Source organism: Trifolium pratense, linkage group LG6 (assembly GCF_020283565.1).
Source record: "Trifolium pratense cultivar HEN17-A07 linkage group LG6, ARS_RC_1.1, whole genome shotgun sequence".
Taxonomy (NCBI): domain Eukaryota; kingdom Viridiplantae; phylum Streptophyta; class Magnoliopsida; order Fabales; family Fabaceae; genus Trifolium; species Trifolium pratense.
In genome coordinates this window covers 27,661,627-27,683,750 of record NC_060064.1, presented here as the reverse complement: position 1 = coordinate 27,683,750, position 22,124 = coordinate 27,661,627, and the positions used below count along the sequence as shown (strand labels likewise).

Genomic DNA, 22,124 nt, shown 5'->3' with positions numbered 1-22,124 from the left:
CTAAAAAATTATTATTATAGAGCAGGCTAATGGATCGAAATTTATTTGTTGGTTATAATTCATACTCCAAATCAATGATTCATTTTTGTTATTTTTTTGTTCACAATCAATGGTCTATAACATCTTTTGCCTTTGCATTTCCCTCATCTACTTTATTATGTAACTCTCAATTAATTAATAGTATATTTTTTTTGACAATAATTAATTAATAGTATTTGTAACCACAATTTAGTGTCTTTGTCCAATTATCTCCAAAGCATATTGTGTGTATCCTTTTGTTTCCTTCACCTACTAATATTAATTAATTAATAATTGAATAATAAGTATATGTGTGCACCCCTATAAGAAAAATGTTATGAAAGATTAATAAAAAAATGAAATTAAATAAATTGTTATGAAAGATGAAACAATCACCTTTTTTAATGTTGGTTTTTTTAGTAGGTACTAAGTCTTTCATTCTTCTAACTTTTCAATCTCATACTAATAAAAAACGGTTGTGTGAATTAATTATTATATATAATATATATATATATGTCTTATGTACAACCCCTCCTCATACATATATGGGCATGTGAAGTTTCTATTTCAAAGGGTTATTAGTATTTTAGAAGAATGGTAATTTTCTGAAACTTTTGTGATCTCATTGTATTTTTTCTTTTTCTTTATATTCAACGAATGAGATACTATTGTTAATGTTGCAAGCATATTTTATACATTTATTTATAGCAATAACTAGCACTAACAATTCGTGTTTGATGCGAAAATTTTACTTCTCTTTTACCATCTTTTTACGTATGTGTGGTGTAATTAGTACATATTTTATATACCGTATGCTCTATATATTGATTGGGCAATTTTGAAGTGAATGATGTATCACTTCATATATATTGTGTACTCTAATTAGTATTTTGCTAGGAAAAAATATGTAGGGAATGCAATGATACCTGCAATCAATTTGAAAACAAGTTTTGCTCATTGTGATCTTTAGTTTAGTTAGTGTGGTAATTAATTCCACACATGTTTTTGATAGATCGAAAAAATGAATATGTATGACAATGATAAGATGATAAAACACAAAAACATGCATGGGTTTGTGTATGAATTTCTGAATGATATTGGTTTTATTGATTTAAATTTCTTGAAAATATTTATATTTTCAAGAAATTGCCTTATTATAATTCGATAATCTTTTTTTTTTTTTGACAATATAGAGAATTGTATAAAAAATGTCGATTGTATATAAGAATATATAGAGAATTGTATAAGGAAATGAGTACATAAAATATATGAAAAACTGTCGATTGTATTAATTGTAATAATGTGACACCTCTAAAAAAAACTTCTAAAAAAATTGCATTCTAATAAGCACTACTAAACTAAACTGAAAATCCGAATAAAAATTATTAAATAAAAAAAAGACAAAAATGAGGGGACAAAACTCATAAAAAAATGAGAAATATATATAAAAAAAATGAATTAAGCTTAGTAAAAAGAAAATAAATAAAACCGCTGGCTAAAAATATTCTAAATTTCTGACCAATAAATATGAGATATAATTTTACCAAGTAAATGTTTGAGAAGATACTTCAATATAGAAATCAATTTATTATTAGAACAAGAATCATCTTTTTTATAAGGAAAATGCTAAACAGTGCCCCCGGGGCATTGGTTAAGCATGTTAAAATAGAAATTTTATCTCGAAATGCGTGCATTCAATGCCTCAAAAGTACAAAAAATTGTCTTTTCAATATAAATTTTATTTTTTATTTCCTTTTTAGGTATACTTAACAAGTGCCCCGGGGGCACTGTTTAGCATGATCCTTTTTATAAATATGAGAGACCTTAAATTGTATGAAGGAGTAGAGTAGATAGTTATAATATTTCAAGAAAAAAATGAAAATCATCAATTATCAATGCTCATACGTCAAAATATAGTGTGTGTGTGTGATTTGAAATTTACTAAAATTTCCAAAATTATTAATTTGATTTAAATAATAATAATTTAACTATTTAAATAAAATAAGTACATATTCTAAAGTGTTAAAAAAAATGTGTAAGTTATGCCTCGAAAAAAAAATAGTGAGATATTTATAAGAATAATATCGCTTTTTTAAGCAAATAATAAGTTGACATGTTAAATTCTTCTAAAATACTAAATTTTCTTTACCTGAGCTAAATAACTAAACCTAAATTCAAATATATGAAATTAGTATCCAAACTTATATCAACAAAAAATAATAAGTAAGTAGAAAAATTATTTGATACTTTAAATTTCATAGAAGGAAGTAAACTGTTATGCTATTTTATACGTAATTTTCATAAAATGAGATCACGTGATAAAAAAAATATGTATGTATGTATGCATGCCTCCAACTCTTATTAAAAATAAAATAATGGATACATCAAAAATAAAAAGCAAAGTGACATGTGACTATACAATTACAACTTATATAAAGAAAACTAAGATCTTATACCATCATACTATTAAACTAAAATATGATGTATCCTTTCAAATTTATAAAATATTATAAGAGATCTATTACATTAAAATATAAACAAAATTACGATATAAATCAATAAAAAATCTCATATTTCTAAACAACCTATTTTTAATTTTTATACATATACTAATATTAAACATAATCATTTTTTTATAAATATACTCTTCAGAAATTCAAGTGCAGAATTCCTTGGAGCCTTTGCTTATAATTTAGGTATCTCTAACTCTCTTAGTGCTGAACTGAATGGTGCTATGTATGCAGTAGAATTAGCTCATCATTTTGGTTGGAAGAATCTCTGGTTGGAAACAGACTCAATGTTGGTGGTTAATGCTTTTAAGTCTTCTAAGACTATTCCTTGGCATCTTAAAAACAGATGGGACAATTGTCTTTTGCTTATATCTTCCATGAATTTTTTTGTTTCTCACATATATAGAGAAGGGAACACTTGTGCAGACAAATTTGCTAACCTTGGCCTATCTATTCTCACTCTTAATTGGTGGTGTAATGTGCCTCCTCATATTAGTGATGATTTTGTTAGAAATAGGTTAGGCTTGCCTTTCTATAGATTTGGTTAGCTTTCTTTAGAGGGTTTGGTGTTGCCCCCCTTCTTTTTGTAATCTTTTCTTTATTCATCTTAATATATTTTTTTCATGGGGCTTGCTTCCTTGGCAAGCTTCCTTTGCTAAAAAAAAAAAAAATAATCATATTTTAAGTTAGTATCTATCTTTTAACTATATGTGATTATACTTATCACAATTATTATTTTTCATTTATAAAAATATTTTAATTATATATTTTAACCAAACCCGTGCAACGCACGGGTTTATCCCTAGTAAGTATTAAAATACATGTTAAGTCAAAAAAAGTATTAAAATATATGTATGCGGTTTGGTTCGGTTTGGATTGGTTTTGAGAAATCAATCCAAAATCCGATCCGATCCAACGGTTTTTACAAAAGGGCATCCAAATGCATCCAAAATTATTCGGTTTTTTGCGATTTTCGGTTTTTTTGGATCGGTTTTCGGTTTTTAATTTGATTGGTTTGGATTTGAGCACCCTTAGGTCCCTTAAAGACACATTTGTTTTTCAATTGGTCCTTTCCGTCAATTTTTTACAAAAAAAAAATAGTTTTAGTAGACTGAATTGTGGATGTCATTAAGTGTAAGTGGTCCACCAAAAACCTTATTAATTTTTAAAATTTTAACCATTGGAATTTTTTGTTATATTTAGAGTTAAAATTTAACAAAAAAGACTAATATGGCAAAAATATATGTTTTAAGGGACCAATCCGGACCTTTTTTTTAAGGGACTAATCCAGACTTTTTTTTTCTTTAAGAGACCATTGTAAAATCTAAAATATCTTTAAAGGACCAATAAATAGCCTCATTGTGGAGACATTAAGAAGAAACCTCGTTGTGAACATGAACTATTGTAAAGTAGCCTTGAAGACATTATATGAAAATAAGTAAGAGTGCACCTGCTACTTGCTGACATTAGAGAAGAAACCAACGAAAAGTTTAATGAAGATATTGAAATGAGTAAAAATGTGAAACGAAGTTGGTCTTATTACCCATTAAATACGAGAGTTGATTTAGAAATAGAAACTGACAAAATTGTAGATGGATTTAAAAATAATTTTATTGGGATTTACATAAAATTATTAAATGGTTTATAAAATATTGTATTGAAGTTAAGTAAGTTCAAATTTAATTTAACTAGACCCTTACCCATGCGGATGCACGGGTGTGATGCGTTGTTTTATACTGTAATTGGAGAAATTGAAACAATAAATATTATTAAAATAATAAAATAGAGAATCCGAGATTCAAACTCCAATCATAGTATGATTGAAGTGTTTTCGCTTAATTAGTCCACAAATAAAAATATCAAATGTATAATTAATTAGAGCATCTAGTTTTATAAATCCATAAATAGGGGATTTGATGAACTCCTCAATAGTCATTCTTTGTGTTTGCATTAAATCATCGGCTAACGGAACAATAATGGGATCGATAATCTGACTCATACCTTGAATTCTTTGGAGTTAATATAGAAGATCACTTAATTGACAAGAAAATGAAAATTAAAATGACACATTTAAATGATACATAGATAATAGATAATTATGTCGCTTTAGAATTACCATAGGAATGCTAATTTGAATTACTCCTCACAAAAGACTTGCGGACTCGTAAAAGAGGATGAATCATATGAACAGAGAAATGACACAAATTAATGCGAAGTATTTAGTTTTGAAAAAAAATTCCATGGGTGTATTCATCACAAAAATACCAAAACCACTAAAAGAAAGAGATCAAAACAAAAATTATGAAAGAAAAATGAATAATGGGTCTTGTAACTCTAACTTAGCCTTCCCCTTCCTTCGCCGGCCCTAATTTTTTTCTTTTGAGTTTTCTTCTTCCTTTACCTCTAAGGGGTGATAACCTAAAATCACCCCCTCTGCATCTTTTTTCTTGTTTTTAATTTAAATAAGTGATTTTCACATATATTAAGTATTTTCATTTTCCTTCCTTTTGTTGTGATATCGTCGTCTGACTGCGGCGTTGTGTTGTTCGTCGTCATTGTTACGACATTTGTTTGCTCGTCTTGTTGTGGTGTTCGTTTAGTTCATATTGAAGACCAACTTCAATCAATTGCAGATTCGATCAATGATTTGGACATCATCGTTGCAGATCCGGAAGCATGGACATTCCAGTGACTTTAGTTTTATCATATTATTTGTAGGCATTTTGTCGTTGTATGCTATAACTTGAATGCTGTGAGTTTGTTCGCAGATTCATCATTTTTTTTTTTTAGCTATGTTGAATTTGTACTTGAATCTGATGTACTCTATCGATTATTGGAATGAATGAATATTGTTGTTTTCTTGTGTCAAAAAAAAATTATGAAGAAGAATGATGGTCACCTATCATCTGCAAAAAGGAAATATTACAAAACAATGGTAACAAATAATCACATAATTTGGACAAATGAAAAGAAGCATAAAAGTTGCATGAATGAAGGTAATATATATATAGGGGTAAGGGGATAGACACATGAGAAAGAAAAAAAACTTGATAAGAGCATACGAAAAGATAATGCATATAAATGGTGCAATATGAAAAGGAAAATGAAACTGATACATAAATGTTGATTGGTAGGCATTGAAAGATGAGGAAAAATTAAATTAACTACTAAATTGAGTTTTAGAGAGAAATAGGAAGTGATGTGGCATGATAGAGTGATTTAATTGGATGTAATGGATGACATGACTAAATGAAAAAATTTGATTGGTTTAAGTGGATTAGGGTTTAGATAAGTATTAAGTATTATGATAACTATCTAAGAATATATATATAGTTAGGAGAAGCAAAAATAAAAATTTGTTTGTAGTAATTTTCAAAATAAATATTCATTAAAAACAAAATAGGATATATGTATTGTGTTGCATGTGATAAAAATTTGTCTTTATTCATTTGTCAATAACATATGAAGAATATTTGTTTATTAAACCAATTGATGATGTAACATATCAATAGCATGTGAGAAGAATCTCATTTTTCTTACTCAAGATATCACTTTATTGATTAAAGCAAGTCATAATGTTACATTTTCAAATTCACACACTCTAGCTTTTTCACTTGTGTTTATTTTTATACAAAGTTCATCATATAATCTGTTAACTTGTTCCAACACTAATGTATCTGGACTATATTATAGACCAAATACATCAATTATTGAATAAATCTGAAAAGTAAATTTTTGCTTATTTATAATTAATAATGGAGGGAGTAATGATGACTTTTTTGAATTTGATAAAAAATGTACTGTTGTGTAGTTGAGTCATGGTTTATTTGTACATAAGTTTACATTTGATCCAATTTTTTTATTTGTAGCTACTAGCTATTTGTGTTTTACACTGTAACTTTTGTCATTTATCGTGTGTATTTTAGTTCAAAATTTCTTCTGTCTACAAATTCATCGGTATGACCAAAATGCTAATATATGGTTAAGCGGGTCGGGTCAGCTGGGCGACTTATTTGACCCGTTATTTTTAGGGGATTGGTCTGACGGTATTTTAAGTTGACCCATCCTGCCTAGTTTGTTTAAAAAACAAGGCAATGACGGGGCGAGTTTTGTCTGCGGGATTTTTATTTATTTATTTACTTAAAATGAAATTGGTAGTGATTTGAGGTTTGAAGAGAGAGTCCAATCCAATGTTTTTTCTTCTTTTTATCGGTAAAAAACTTATTTTTCCTTCTTGTATAAATATACTTGTTCCATATACTTCCTAAATTAGACTTTTTTGCTTTTGGTGTTATAGTTAAAGTTGTTTTGTTTATGTCGAAGAATATGACATTAACATTAAGACTTGTTGAAATTTTATTATGTGATGTTAAAAAATATCTTTTGTCGGCATCTTTGATAATTTTTTTTTATTTTAAATTATGTAGTAAATCAAATTGTAAAACACAAAAGGCGGACTGACTCACCTACTCGTCAACCCGCAAATAAACGAGGAGTTGTTGAGTTTTGAGCCCGCACATCTTAGTTTGCCCGTCGTGCCCTACTTTTGGCGTGGGCTTACGGGGTGTTTTTTTCTCTCAAATTTCACATTTTTATAACGTCATATACTTAAGTAGAGAACTAATCCGCTACTTAAGTAGAGAATTTGTTGGATATTTTCGAAAATATATTTGAAAGGTTGCAATGGTAAATTTGAAATTCAAATTTACATTTTTGAAATCCTTTCAAAGGTTGTGTCCCTTCATCATTTAACATAAGTTTCTCTATAAATTGAGACACTTAGGAGACAGAAAATATATAACAGAAATTATGTTTTCATGAGTCAGGATTCTGTCTAAAAATATTTCTAAATATTTCTTCATTTCTCTAGTGCACGAGAATATTTGAAGAAACTTTATTCTGTAAAATATCGTTGATCGATATGCTTGATGTGTATGTGCAATACATGTCAAGGTTTCCAAAGTATCCTGAACGGAATTCGCCGGTTAACCCTTTTGCATCCAGTTTATGGTGGGGGCGAATCGAACCTAAAGTTTAGTGTGTTCACACACGCTTTGGAATTTATGTGCACTATCATAATGTGTTCTTCTTCATCATCTTCTTGTTCAAGTATTTGCAGTAGTCCCCCAACAAATGTTCTAACAGAATTGGTAAAAATCTTGAATTTTCATATAAATCCGCTACTTAAGTAGCGGATGTTTTAAAATTTTCTTCATATAAATATTTAATATTTTCCTTCATTAAAAAAGAAAAGTCACAAGTTCAATACTACAATTTTCAAAATAACTTGTATATGCATGTTTATTTCACATGACAAACGTATTACTCTTCCGTACATCACAGTTTTAATGCATTCTCGCACCATCTCCTCTGAGTCTCCACTTTTGGACTTCTTTTTGTCATTTAAAAGTAGTGGTGCTAAAAAATATTATTATTTGAAAATAGTGAAAAAAATGTTATTTTTATGAAAAAAATATATATGGGGATGATATTATCATTTTATGATGCTAAAAAAGTAGTGAAAAAATAAAAAAGTTGAGTTATTTTTATAAAAAATACGTTGATTCGTCATTTAGTCATTATATATATATATATATATATATATATATATATATATATATGAGTCAGGATCCGTTGACACCAACTAGTTTGACACCAAATGTTACACCTCTCAATAACGTTTTAATCGATATAAATTTTATAAAATCCACCGTTGGATTGAAAGTTTACATCATATAGATCATTTGTGTAAAATTTCAAATAAATCCAAAATCATTTGATATGTTATTGAGATACATCAAAATTAACGGTTTTTGTATTTTTTTAAATGCCGTTAATCTTTATGTGTCTCAATAGCATATCAAATGATTTTGGATTTGTCTGAAATTTTACACAAATGATCTATATGATGTAAACTTTCAATCCAACGGTGGATTTTATAAAATTTATATCGGTTAAAACGTTATTGAGAGGTGTAACATTTGGTGTCAAACTAGTTGGTGTCAACGGATCCTGACTCTCTATATATATATATATTAAAATTTGGGTAACCCACAACCCACCCAACCCAACCCGGAAATAAGTGGGTTTATACAACCCGGCTCAATACTAAAGTGGGTGGTTATTTTGGTCGACCCAATTCGGAGTATCCTATATGATTCGGGTTTCGGTTTTGGCTAAACCCAACCCAATCCGGCTCATGTACACCCCTGTACTGAATATGATTGTTGAAGTCATGTATATCAATATATATATATATATATATATATATATATATATATATATATATATATATATATATATATATATATATATATATATATATATATATTAGAAGAAGATATTCTCCTTAAGTCTTCATTTATTAAAGATGACTCTTGAAGTCATACATTTCATATAATAATGAATATTATATATGTAAGAAATACAAAATAATTCTAAATTTTAACTTACATTTATCTATTATTTGACAAATGATGATTTTTTAAAATAATTACATAAAAATTTGTAGCGTTTTATTAATTTTTAGACAAGTTATAAATTCTAGTAGTTTTTTTTTTAAAGGATAAATTATAGTAGTTAACATTTTAAACTCAGATGAGAAAATATAAAACTGAATAATGATGAAGAGAAATAATCAATTTGTTTGGCATTCAATATGTATCTTTTCTAACGTGTGCAATGCGTTAAAATTTGTCTAAACTGGATTTTTGTTTTAAATGTTAACTACTAAGATAAGATGAAGAGAAAACAAACAAGAATTATTTTAGTTTGTTACACCTTTTTATTTCAATATTTCATTTATACAATATATTGTATAAGATATTAAAATAATCACGCATCCGTTTAGCTGCAATAAAAAAATAGTGCACACTAGAAAGTGCTTCGAATTCGAAAGGCGCCGGCTGCCTTCTTACTAACAGCATAACTACTTGCATGTTGACACTTAATTAGTAACGCTGATGCGTCACTCGTCTCACTAATTCCCGTAGAAAAGAACCACTAAAATGAAGTGGCTGTCTCACTCCTCACATATTTCTTTCAAATAAACAGGTTGAGCCATGGTAAGAATCCGCTAGGTCGGTTAGGATTTAATCGGTTCGAAAATGACAAGAATGGAGGAATAATGATTAAAAACCTTGAAACATGGAGTGGAGAAAGGAAGAGGAAAATGCCCGTATAATAAATTATTTTTTTGCTGAGGATCAAACCCATAACCTATAATGTAATATCCAACTTCTCTTTGTGAAATCTATTTTTAGTTTAAGGAAATTCAATTTCATAGAAAGAAAAAAAGTTTAAAAAATTAACTCCTGTAACTGCTGCTTCTTTAATTAAAGAGTGATACCCATTTAAGTCCATGAAAAAATTACAAGATACAATCTATTCCATGAAAAAAATAAAAAGAATCTGTCTTTGTTATTTTCATTTGTTTGGTTGATCAAGAAAAAATAGAGGAAATAAAAGGAAGTGAAATAAAAAAGAGAAATATATAGGTCAATCACAAAGACAAATTTAACTTACCTTCTTCATCAACATTGTGAATTATTGAACCGACATTAAACTTACGGCTCATTCAAAATGAATATAATTTGCATTTATCCACCTCAAAAAATAACAATCACAAATTATGGAGAGAAAAAAAGATGAACCCTAATTCCCAAGTATGAGAAATTTAACTAACAGCCCTAACAATGAAAGAAGTTGGAATGATAAAGTACTTTGGAGTAAAAACAATTTCAAATTTGAACCACCACTCTTATTGCATTTTATAATTTCATGTCCTTAATTTCTCTCTTTTTCTCTCATATAATATCATGCTACTACAGTACTACATAATCATCTTATTTTTTATTCATTTTTTTTTTGTTTCCTTTATCAACCAAACAAATAAAAGTTAGCAAGAACTAAGTTGTATCAGTTTATTTTTTTCAGTTACTAAACATTGCTTTCATTTTTGTTAAAAACTAAATTGGATCTTGAGGTTTTTCAGGGTATCTTCACTCTTAATTAAATCAATATTTGATTTGATGGCACTTGTGGTTATAAGATGACTTCAGAGTTGTAGTGGGTGCATTAAGGAATAGTGTGATAAAGACCTTCAATTCTAAAATAATACTAAAAATAATAATATTTGTTGTTTAAAAAAAGTAATTAATGGTGACACTTAACAATGGAAAATAAGATACATCAAAAAGTTACAACCAACTAAGGGTGAAATGAGTTAAAGGAGTTAAAAGTTCCATAATTCAAATCCTGACGAGATGAAAAAATATTAACAACTAATTACTAACTTTAACCGTTTCAAAAAAAAAAAAAACTAAAATAAATCAAATGCCAAAATACCAGATGAACTTGAAAGGCAAGCAAGAAATAAGCATTTCTTGTTTCTTAAAAGATGGTCCAATATGGTTGAAACAACTAAAATCCCCTCAATCACACTTTTCTTTTCTGTAACCAATCAATTTTCTGCAAGATTCAAAGTGTCACACCTCAACTTATCTGCTCTACAATGCCTAATTCCTTGCTGGCAGTACTAGAGCTGAAATCACTTTTGCAGTTTTGCTACTTTTCCTGTTTGGAGGTTGGCCATAGAAAGCTTGTTTAACTTATTTTACAAATGAAAAATTTCAGCCCCTCCAAATTGACCAAAAAATTTCTTCATAAACTTCATATAGCCTTAGAATGGCAACTACCACTTCTCTTTCCTAGTAAAAAAAAACTTTTACTTCTCTTGATTGTTGCTTATATCTTTGATCTTGGCCATCTGTAAATTAAGCAGCTCATGCACTCTTTGCTTCAGCTACACAATAAAAACAATAACCAAACAAGTTAATCAACTTTTTTTTTTTTTATAAGCAATGTTAGTTGTTAATATTACAATATTATGTTAGTTTATTTTCTCATTTGCCAGCCCCGGACCTCGTGCTCCTTAACCCTTAGCTCAACTAGCTTAACCAGTTGAGCTACCCATCCCACCCCCAAGTTAATCAACTTTATCTATAGTCGTTTTTAGCGCCAATTTATTAATTTCTTATAAAATATCTAGTAGATATTTAATCTATAGTCATGCTCATGCATAATAATAGCATTACACTATGAAAATGTAGTAGAGATTTTTCTCACCTCATGTATTCCTTCCTGTGTTGTCACAGACACGTTAATAGCTCCATCAGGACCTGATTTAAGGTACTTCTCTAGCTCATGTTGTGTGAGATCACGATCTTCTGTTGCATATATCACAGGAGACGACTTCAACAGATCAGCTTTGGAGACAACATCAAGCCATAAATGTCCAGAAAACTTTTCTCTGATTTCTTTGTATATTGAAAACTGCATAAGCAACCATCATCAAAGAAATGTCTTACCAAAAAGACACATTTAAAAAGATTACAATTGCGATGATTTTTTTATAAACCAAATACACTTGAAAAGACATAAACATGATGCAGTTAGGGATAAGTTGGGAATACAACATTCTTCACAAATTATCAGGACACAACATGGCCAGAATAGTTCATACAAATAAAAATATATTAAAATTAATATAAAACATGAATTTTAAATGCTTAAGCAGAACAAAATCAAGATTTTTGAAATGCATACGTGTACTCTATATTCCTCCAAAAATGTTTACATCAATATCTCAAATTACATTGAAATGAGGAAAATGATTGGAGTTTGAGTCAACATTTCTTCAGCTTAAAAATTGTGTCAATATCTCTAATTCATTGGTAGCCCAAGTTCATCGCAATAATCAACTACCTTTGAAACACTTGATTATTCATCATTATTGGCACTCTATGTTTCTAGCCAATAATAAATTGTTAAAATAATAGATTATTTGGCTTCACTCCTAATTACTCAGTAAGTCTTATATATCAACTACTTTGAAGCTCTAACGACTGTTAGAATTAGTTTTGCATTTAACAAAGTCCAACTATCCCAAATGATTATTGCTTTTCATAAACTATAAACTATATAAATACAAGCACTGGTCTAACCACCGCTTGTCACATATGAGCCGTGAGTACAAGATGCTGGTCCAACATTATTACCTCATATCTTGCTCAATATTCCACTCATACCGCAAAGTCACCAGACACAGATTCTGATTTTTCCATTGCTCTAAGGAAAGGTATTCGATCTACCTGACACAGATTCTATTTTTTTAAGCTATCATTTTTGTCTCATTATTCATCTCTGTCTTCATTATCATCTGTTTCAATTCTAAAGAACGTGTGAAACTTTGATCATCCAGGACGGCGACAAGCCAGAATTGACTAAATACAGGCTCTTGCACCTAGTGGATCATAGGAGTTGGTTCCTCTTCCTCCAGCGAAGAAAATTGTTGGTTGGTGAAGTCGATTGTCTCACAGCAAACTGTTGGTTGCAGATGGGTGTATGCTATCAAAGTTGGTCTATAATCTAAATGGAGAAGTTGATTGTCTCAAAGCTTGATTTCTCTCCAAAGGATAATAAAAAAATCTATGGTCCAAATGGTGAAAATTGTTGGTTGCAGATGAGTGTATGCTATCAAATTTGGTCAAAATGGATAGTTCGATCGTCTCAAAGCCCACAGACTCTAGACAAGTACATAATTCAATAATACTTTGTAGCAGTTAGAAGGTCATGCCTAATAATTCAGTTGTTCAAAAGGAACTCATGTTAATAGAAATTTTAAAAATGAATCAGAAAACCCTCTTAATAACTATTTAAAGAAGATAAATTTAACACTCATTGTCAGTTATTCAAAAAATTCAGTTCAACACAACTTTGCTGCAGTCCATGAAGAATAGTTGAATGGCTCGAAGGAAATCATGTCTTGCAGTATAAATATGAAACAATAAACAAGATAACCCTTTTTCATAGCCATACAAAGATCAAATTCACATTTAATTTTTGCTTATTTTAAGAATCCAATTTTCATAGAAACACACCTGAGCAGAAGGTGAGGTCCCACATTCCCCTGAAAGGTCGTGAACATACAAAACTGCTGTTGGTAGGTGTGAAAGGACAGCAAGGGTCAACTTTTCCAAATTATTTCTGTCATCTACGAATACAAAACACAAATAATTTTTTATAAAAGGTTAGAGTGGTTATGTTAAAATTAAAACTACACTAAAGATCAAGAAATCAATTTTATTAGAAATGATTATGAGGAACAGGAGAACTAAGATTTACCACCGACCCATACTATTACCCAATGACAATGTGGGAGTTTGTGTGATGTTTTAGGAATGTATACAATAATTAGTATAAGAATCTAAAGTTAGCTTGCAATCTGTAATTAGTTTAAATCAATCAAGGGGTTATTGGTTAGAGCAGGGGGGATATTTTGTTTTCCTGGAATAGTACCTCTATACTTATAGAATACTTGATTGTTCAGTGAAATCATCATTCAGACCCTGCTCCTACCTTCGGCTGAAAACTACCCTAAAACAACCCCTTTTGAATCAGTTGACCTTCATTGCAAAGTTATTTCCTCACTGTTTGAGCTAGCTTTTAGGGTTGTCTAAGATAATTCATGAGTCTTTTTGTTTCAAAACACCACAACAGAATAAGATAGCCCAAAGGGAAAATGGAAAAAACATTGTTGTTTCAGAAAAAGTGTTCCAGAAGGTAATCATCTGACACGACAACTATAATCCTTAATCAATAAATAAATAAAGATCATTAGTAAATAACATGCCTAGATAAGAGATAGTTAATGACTAGACACACTTCCAGCCATCAAACCTTCTAGTTCTAGCGATCTTTGAAGGCACCAGCTTAGAATCCTAAGGGATAACAAATAAGTAACACTCCTAATGCTTAGGACGAGCATAAGAAACAAAGGTAAATTACATTGGACATCATTCTCCACCCTGCTCTCTACTACACCCCTCTTAGGAAAATTAAATCCTAAAACCAAGAATAGAGTAAGAATTCTTCTACTAAGAAAACCTTGTATATAAAAAGGTTAACCAAACAAGATGAACAAATACTACTAAAAAATTGAAAAAAAGTTGAAATGTTACCATCATGTCTCTTTAGTAGGCCTGGAGTATCGGTTACCTACAATCATATCAGGTATGTAATTACAACAATGTGATGTGTAGTTAGAAGAGAGATTATGCAAAAAAATAAATAAGTCAAAGATTATATTGTTAACCTGAAACTTTTGATAGTTAAAAATAATATGACCCATAAGAATTCCTCTTGTTGTGAAGGGATAGTTACAAATCTGAAATGTTAGGAAGAGAGGAAAAGAGAAAACATGAGAAAAGATTATATGGATAGTGGAATTTTCATATCTTCTACAACTAGTAGATCTGCAGAAGCCCAAAGGAAAACATTTGTTAATCTAGCTTAGGTTAGTATCTGATAAAGACCACAATCAACAAAGGATAATAATTGATGAAATTTGGAACTTGGTGCATTTCCAATTCTTTTCTAATGGCAATTGGGAGGTCCAGGTCATCTTAAGATGTTTGGGTTTCAGTTTCATCCTGTAGAGCTAGAAATTCGGAAATTGTTACCATATTTGAAAGAGTTAAGTTGGACTCTTGGACCCGTAGGTATAGATTTTGGAATGACCTTTGACCTGTTTTTGTACATCACATTTTTTTCCAAATCACTCATCATTTTCAAACTCAATCTCATGGGAAAGGTTGACTTCAATTAACGTAAGTTCAGTTTCAAAAGAAGATCGAGATGGTTGAGACACCAACGCGATTCAGGGTTCAATTTCGGATTGGTGTGGTTCAAACTGATATGGAAGATGAAATAACCTAAGATATTCCTTTATTTTTCCAAGATTCTTCTCCATAAGATAAGTATGAGCGTAATGAGCTTTTTCGATGAAGGTTACATCCTGTGACAAAAAACTTATTGGTTGGAGGGTGAAAATACTTATAACCTTTATGGGTGGAAGAATACCCAACAAAAAGACATCAGTCACATCTTGGAGCTATATAATCAAATTCCCGGTCTTATCTATGGGGATCAACGATTGATACACACAAAGATCTGATCTATGATATTTCCCGTAGTGGAGAGATTCGAGGAAATGGAAGAAAATACATCAATAGGGATTTTGCTCCTAAAACTCTGAAGTGTGATTGATAAAAGATCCCTCATTAAGAGGGTATATGTGAGATGGAATAGAAGGGTAACAGAATGCAATTCAGTTAGTTATAAAAGCAATTTTATAAAAAGGAGGAAAATCAGACTAGTTGGGGAACTCTCAGTCTCACATCATCCTCAAGAATGTACAATCTTGGTCACCCTGACTGAGGCCTATCAATAAAGCCTTTTTCTGTTTGTGTGATTTTCTATTCATTTTTCCTTTTCTATCACCAATTGGGTAAGATCAGTAATCTATTGATATGGCATCAAAACTGTTTTAATTTATAGTAATATCTTTGCATCTAGCACTCTAAACTCCAAATTTGGTTTTAATATTGGTATACCAAGTTACGACTTATGAGTTATCGCCGGACAAGTCTAAATCAGTTTACTTGCATTCAAAGTCTAGTAAAAAAGTTACCGCTGTCAAAAATAGAATGAAAATGACACAGTAATCATGATAGAAGGCGCTTGAGCATTTCTGAACTACCGTGGCAATTACAACCAAGGTAAATTGCATCCTTATTGATATTTTCATGTGTTAAATCTTTTAGCAGACCCATAAAGAAAATAAGAGAGATGCGTGAAACACAATTTCTAAGAACTGGCTACCTTAGCAAGATCAATATTTCAATTCAAGCCATCTAAGAAGCCTAAAGGAAAAACAACGAATGTAAGGAGTTTAACAAAGAAATATTCAAATTCAGCTGCATACCTCAGGCTTGCCAGTAGAGAGTACATGGACCAAAGAAGATTTTCCTACATTAGGGGCTCCAACAAGACAGAGAGTTGGTGTTTCCAAATTAATTACAGGCATTGCCCTCAGAGTCTGAAATATTTATCAGAAATCAGATAAATGATTTGGATTAAGCTCAGGTGGCAAATAATTGAAGACAAAAATAAGATTCACTGACCACCCAATTAAGCATAGTGATATGTATATTACAGAAAGTGCACAGATGAACAAAACAAAAGACAGAGAGACACACATACAAGGATTTATGTTTGAAAGCATATTACCTTCGCTATGTTTAACAAATTGTCAACAACTTTTCGTTCTTGATCAAAACTCGCTTCAATTATTTTAGTCCCCTGCATAACGTCAACATATTGTGAAATCAGAGAAATTAGAAACCAGATAGTCATTCAAGAGATATACACCTCACCTCAATCAATCTTTCCTCTGCTTCTCGCTTTGTTGTAGACTGTCACATGGTAGGTTATAAGTTAGAGCAAAGGATAAAAAAATCACCAAATTAAAAAAATAATTATATAAAGAGACATCAGAAATCTTTATCCAAAAGAATTTAATTCCAGGAAAAATAAAAGACTGACATGGGCAATGCTAACTACCATTAGAATGAAACAAGTGAGAATATAAAAATCATATAAAGATCTATTTGAACAATTTTAAAGATCATAAAATCATATAAATGTGAAGATAAGATATTCATACCTTTAACAAAAACAAATCAAATTGTCATCTAGACCTACCAAAAGGATTCCTAGTTTTTCCTACTAAAACTTCCCAAGTATCCATGCAGATAACATTTTCAAGAATGAAAACAACAAAATCACCAAGAAAAAAACAGGTCAAAATCAAAATGTAAATTGTTAAATAAAACCTTAGCACAAAGTGCAGCATGTTCCTTTCCAACAGATACTACCCTCTTCCTCAAACCATCTACCTGCCCTAGCACCTGTTGAACAATTTTATATCCGCAATTAGAAAATGTCTGAAAAACAAGTTTGTATGTATTCAACTATTCATGTGGCCTTTTTAAAATGGGAATGATGAATATTCAAAACAGTATATGGCCTTCAAAAATTAAGGGAAAATGCTAGTAAAAAACACAATATCAGTGCTGCGCTGAAATTGTTCTAACATACCTTTTCATAGTAACCATCTCCAAGCGTCAGCTCAATAAGAGACCTTTCGTAAGGATGAAGGTGTGTTTTATTAGGAAAATTCTCCACATATGTCCTCAATGGAACTGCAAGTTCCTAAGATGAGCTTTAACTTTAACTTTTGCAACATGTTTTTTAATAAAATGGAGAACTGAAGTTGAAGTAGACATTATAGCATGAAACATGATAAGATCAGAAGTTTTAACAACATACTTTCATCAATGCGTCAAGTTGTTTTGCGCCTTTGTTTTTCTCTCTTTTTGCAATATTGACAATTCCTACAATTTGTGCCAGCTAAAAGATTAGTCTCAACCACAAGGTTTAGGTCACGAACAAAAATGTCTATTTGGGATTGAAGAACAAAAGCCAAGAACCTTTTGTTGCAGAAACCTTCCTTGCCTTTCTCAGTGCTGACCCTAGAATGTCAATAGATGGCATCACTACGGGCAACTTTTGAAATGCTCCAATAGAATCAATCGTTCTAGATGGCTTTTCCTACAATTTGAATGTTAAAATGGGAACGCTATTAAATCTTTCTCCAGAGTCCAGACCACCATAAAAACACTCGTAAGAGGGAATAAGAGATTGGATAATAGGTTAAAAAAAAATCAAAACACGGACGCTGTGGTTAAAGCCAAAATATAACAATATGATGCTTCAATATGACAATATTAATATCACAAATATAAACATGCTAAAATAATAGAAGTATAAACAAAAACAGTGAAAATGCAGCATCCTTGAAATAAAGCAGAAATCAAATAATCACGTACAGTGAATAGCCCAAGAGTTTGTGGTCAAGAAAGAATAACATTTTAAAATTATATCAACTATAGAAGTCTTTACAACAAGATTATGTTCAAGAGCACCCTTCTTCTCTGTTTCTCTGCTGTAAATTAAGTACTGTTTCAATATAATATCCATATGAGACAACTATTCCCTTCTTATTTATCGAGGACTCCCCAGTATACATCAAAACAATAAAAGAAATAGACAACAAGAACAAAACTTAACCCATTAGGTGAGGTCAGCTTCAAGGAACAAACAATGCTACGTATTTCTATCGAAAACCAGATTTCCAATTAATCATATAGAGTAAGGTTTTTTAAGTTTGTTCTCCTAAAGTTTTCTTCAATCTTCCTCTACTTCCTTTAACCAAACTAACTTCCATTTCCAGAGGCTTCTGTTAGTCTTGGCCTAACATGACCAATCACCTTAGAACAAATTAAACAAGATACATCAAAACACTAAAGCTATTCAACCAATTCAAACACAAATATATATCCCGGATAAACCTAAAAATCTAATGTACACAAGGATGCAATAAAAATATTTATATTGCTGTGCAAAGTAATGGCATGAATCAATTATCCACTAAAATTCCTTAAAGGTTCCTCCAAAGTATAAAGGAAGCTTAAACAATGATGAAATAACATGATACAAGCACAGAGTGTTAGCGAGCAAGAATTGGGGGGTTAATGTTATATAAGGTCTTCAGATTATAACTTTCAATTCCTATTAATCCTGTTTGCGACTGTTCACATGTGTGAATCCTAGGTCTACCCTATGATCTCAGAATCGGTCACCAACGTGTCTTTTTCTGCCCCTTGTAAGTCAGGTGTTTAAATCCTCCCTAAATCCTATTCGTCAAACTCAACCCCATATTTGGGCAAGGCCCATAAAACTGAAATATCACAAATCCCAAGATATTTCCTGAATCCAATGATTGAAGAATATGTTCTGGCGTGAGAGGTGCCATGTGGATGTGTGGACACATACTCTAAACCTCCTTCACCCATTTGGCCTATTGACCTAGTATGTCAGCTCTAGGTCTAACCGATCAATGGCATAGCACACAGTCTCCCAAGTGTAGAGCCTGTAAGGTGAAAGCATTTAATGAACTCTGCAATTGCTCTGTTTCCTCGCTCAGTTCTCCAGAACCAAACATTCCGCTGAGCTACCAAACAACAAAGAAATGCTTTCCCCTTATCAACAACTTCAGCTTCCCGTCATGAATTTAGCAATAGAGAATAAATTCTTCTCTGAACACAATTTCCCAATTAAACTTAATCGAAAAAACAAACAATAAAAATATTTAATGCATAAAAAAGATTAGCCAAGCTGTCTTTCTCAAGATTAAGATATCTTAACTCATCTCTATCTCCAAAATTGATTCTTTCACCAGGGTCATTAGCTTAACTAGTTTGAGCTAAGGGTTGAGGAGTTAAAAGAACAAGATTCAAACCCTGGTGAAGGAGAAAATACAAACATCACAGCCAAAATAATAACATTAGCAGGATTGGGTAGCTTAACTGGTTTGAGCCAAGGGTTAAAGGACCGAGGTTCAAACCCCAGGTGCATTACAAAAGAGATAATTTCCTTTCGCACCCCTCATATCTTCTTGCCCGCCCTTCGAAATTATCAAAATACCCCGCTTGCAACTTAACTTGCGAACATAATTCGCAACTTAACTAACTAACGAACCTTATAAAAATCTAATCTTTTTATCCTCCTCGCCAACAACTAATAATATAATAACATTAGCCTATCCAAAAAAATATTGATTCATAATTTTTGTGATAATTGAAATAATTTCCGAATTCCAATAAAGATGTGTGTGAAAGCAACACATACCATTGTATTATTTTCTTTTGTTTGTTCAACAGTGGGAGTGGGAACATAACTTCCTTTAGCAACTTCATATGAACTACTTTGAATACTCTTACAAAAGCACAAATTTGGAAGCAATTTAGCATTTTGTGTTCCTGCATTATTAATTACAATGAAAGTATAGACATTGATATTGAAATTAATATGCAAAAATGAAGAAAAAGAAAAAGCGATTACCTTTGGAGAATTTGAAGAGTGAAATGGAAGAAGGGATATGGGTTTTGAGGAAAAGAGTGGAAGGGGGTTTCATGTCGGCGTCGGAGATAAAGGCGGCAACGGCTACGAAAGCTTCGTTCTCCTTGTTTTCAGTTCAGTGGCTAACAACAGCAATGTTCCTTTTCGTTAAAGAAAGTGGATATAATTTTTGGTTTTATTTTTGTTTATTAAAACGAATTTTTAATAAAAAAATTATGATTTTTTTCTCTGTTTTATTTTTGAATATTTATTTAAATATATCATGAATTTTTGTCACGAAGTATATATCATGGATTTATCTAATATCGAAATTCATAATTTTTAAAACTCTATAAATAGAGGTATGGTTTAATGTATTTTAACATATAAAAAAAAATTCATTTTTAAACTTCCTTCTCGGGTTTTTCTTTATGCAATTGATCAAAACAATTATTCGTGTAACAACTAAAACATGAATAATTATCCAATTAATAGCCAAAGTTCAAGCAATTACACGGTGAACAATCAACATCCCAAACAACCACAACATCAAAATCCATCAAATTATAGTTTTGCACTTATGTTTGGTATGCCTTCAACTGTGCCAAATTATCCATCACAATACCACGGATCAATGATGCATTATGGATACAATTCTTCCCAAACAACTCATTATGCTAATCCTCGTTTTCCAAACCAAAATCCAAATGTTCAAATCACTAAAATTCTTGAATTTTCAACTCAAATGATGCTTGGAAACACGAGTGGTGCTAATGTTGATAATGAAGAAAATGTTGAGGAAATTCGTCTAAGTAGGAAATGTCAAATGGACCACTCGCAAAACTTAGTGCTTCTTAGTGGATGGATTAAATATGGAATAGATAGTTTTTTTTTTTTTTGAAAAACAAATATATTATTAACTAGTTCTCTACACAAGACAAATAGAGACCGGTATAAAAGTAACTATATAACAGGGCGTCGTATATATATGCGGAACGCCAAAAGTAAACACCAAAACAAACACCACTTAATAGAGGTCCACCTCCTAATCCCAAAATCAGAAAGGCACCCCTCAGATTTCAGGCCACCAGAAGACACCAATCCAGCCCCAAAAGTTGCCAATAGATTAACTCTAACTCCCGATCTCGAATAAAAAATGATCGGCCCATCAAAATCCAAAAAACAGCTCATTCAGGCTAAAAATTGATGAGACAACGGTAGAATGAGAACCTAGGCAGACATGTCCCAACTCGAAGACACCCTACATTAGACGACGACAGAGTCAACACACGCGGCAGCAACCGACAGATAAGTCTCAGCTCGCAGAACACCTCAAAACAGTGAACACCAACGCGAAAGAGGTCAACTAGAAACACAGAAAACCTATAAATCTCAACAGATTTGAACACCAACAAAGACTCAAAAAGAATTCTGCAAATCTCAACAGATTTGGAAAGCGGTCAGAGAATTAAGTATTCTAGAAAATCACTGCACACGACATCAACCAAATATCGGCGGCGCTAACACCAAACACCACCCATCACCACCGTACGCACCAACCCCACCACCCCATCACCTCACCAAAACCACCATGGTCAAGACCACCAATCAAGACCCCGCCTCCGGATCCGTGCCGAACCAACACACCCACCGAAAAACAACGACCCAAAAAAGAGCCCAACAACACCAGCGACCAACAGCACCTGGATCCGAACGAGCAAAGCTCAGATCCGC

At 31.3% G+C, this 22,124-nt stretch overlaps 1 protein-coding gene across 1 annotated transcript; it reads right to left on the bottom strand.

The window, feature by feature from the left end:
* Window positions 1-10,883: 10,883 nt before the first annotated feature.
* LOC123889402 (nucleolar GTP-binding protein 1) lies at window positions 10,884-20,591 on the bottom strand. Its single transcript, XM_045938727.1, has 14 exons — window positions 20,394-20,591; window positions 20,181-20,311; window positions 17,921-18,041; window positions 17,760-17,824; window positions 17,529-17,642; window positions 17,264-17,338; window positions 16,805-16,843; window positions 16,659-16,730; window positions 16,354-16,467; window positions 14,683-14,754; window positions 14,549-14,585; window positions 13,469-13,581; window positions 11,655-11,861; window positions 10,884-11,331 (listed from the first exon to the last, which is right to left on the bottom strand). The coding sequence occupies exons 1-14, from the start codon at window positions 20,464-20,466 to the stop codon at window positions 11,254-11,256; spliced, it is 1,311 nt and encodes a 436-aa protein (XP_045794683.1). The 5' UTR covers window positions 20,467-20,591; the 3' UTR covers window positions 10,884-11,253.
* Between the last annotated feature and the right edge of the window lie 1,533 nt (window positions 20,592-22,124).

Excerpts from the sequence above, each read along its gene's own strand:
- LOC123889402 (XM_045938727.1), bottom strand. The coding sequence starts at position 20,466 with ATGAAACCCCCTTCCACTCTTTTCCTCAAAACCCATATCCCTTCTTCC. Across the intron at positions 18,042-20,180 it reads CAAAAGAAAATAATACAATG|GAAAAGCCATCTAGAACGAT; the intron begins GTATGTGTTGCT and ends TTCAAATTGTAG. Across the intron at positions 17,339-17,528 it reads GAGATGGTTACTATGAAAAG|GTGCTAGGGCAGGTAGATGG; the intron begins GTATGTTAGAAC and ends ATTGTTCAACAG.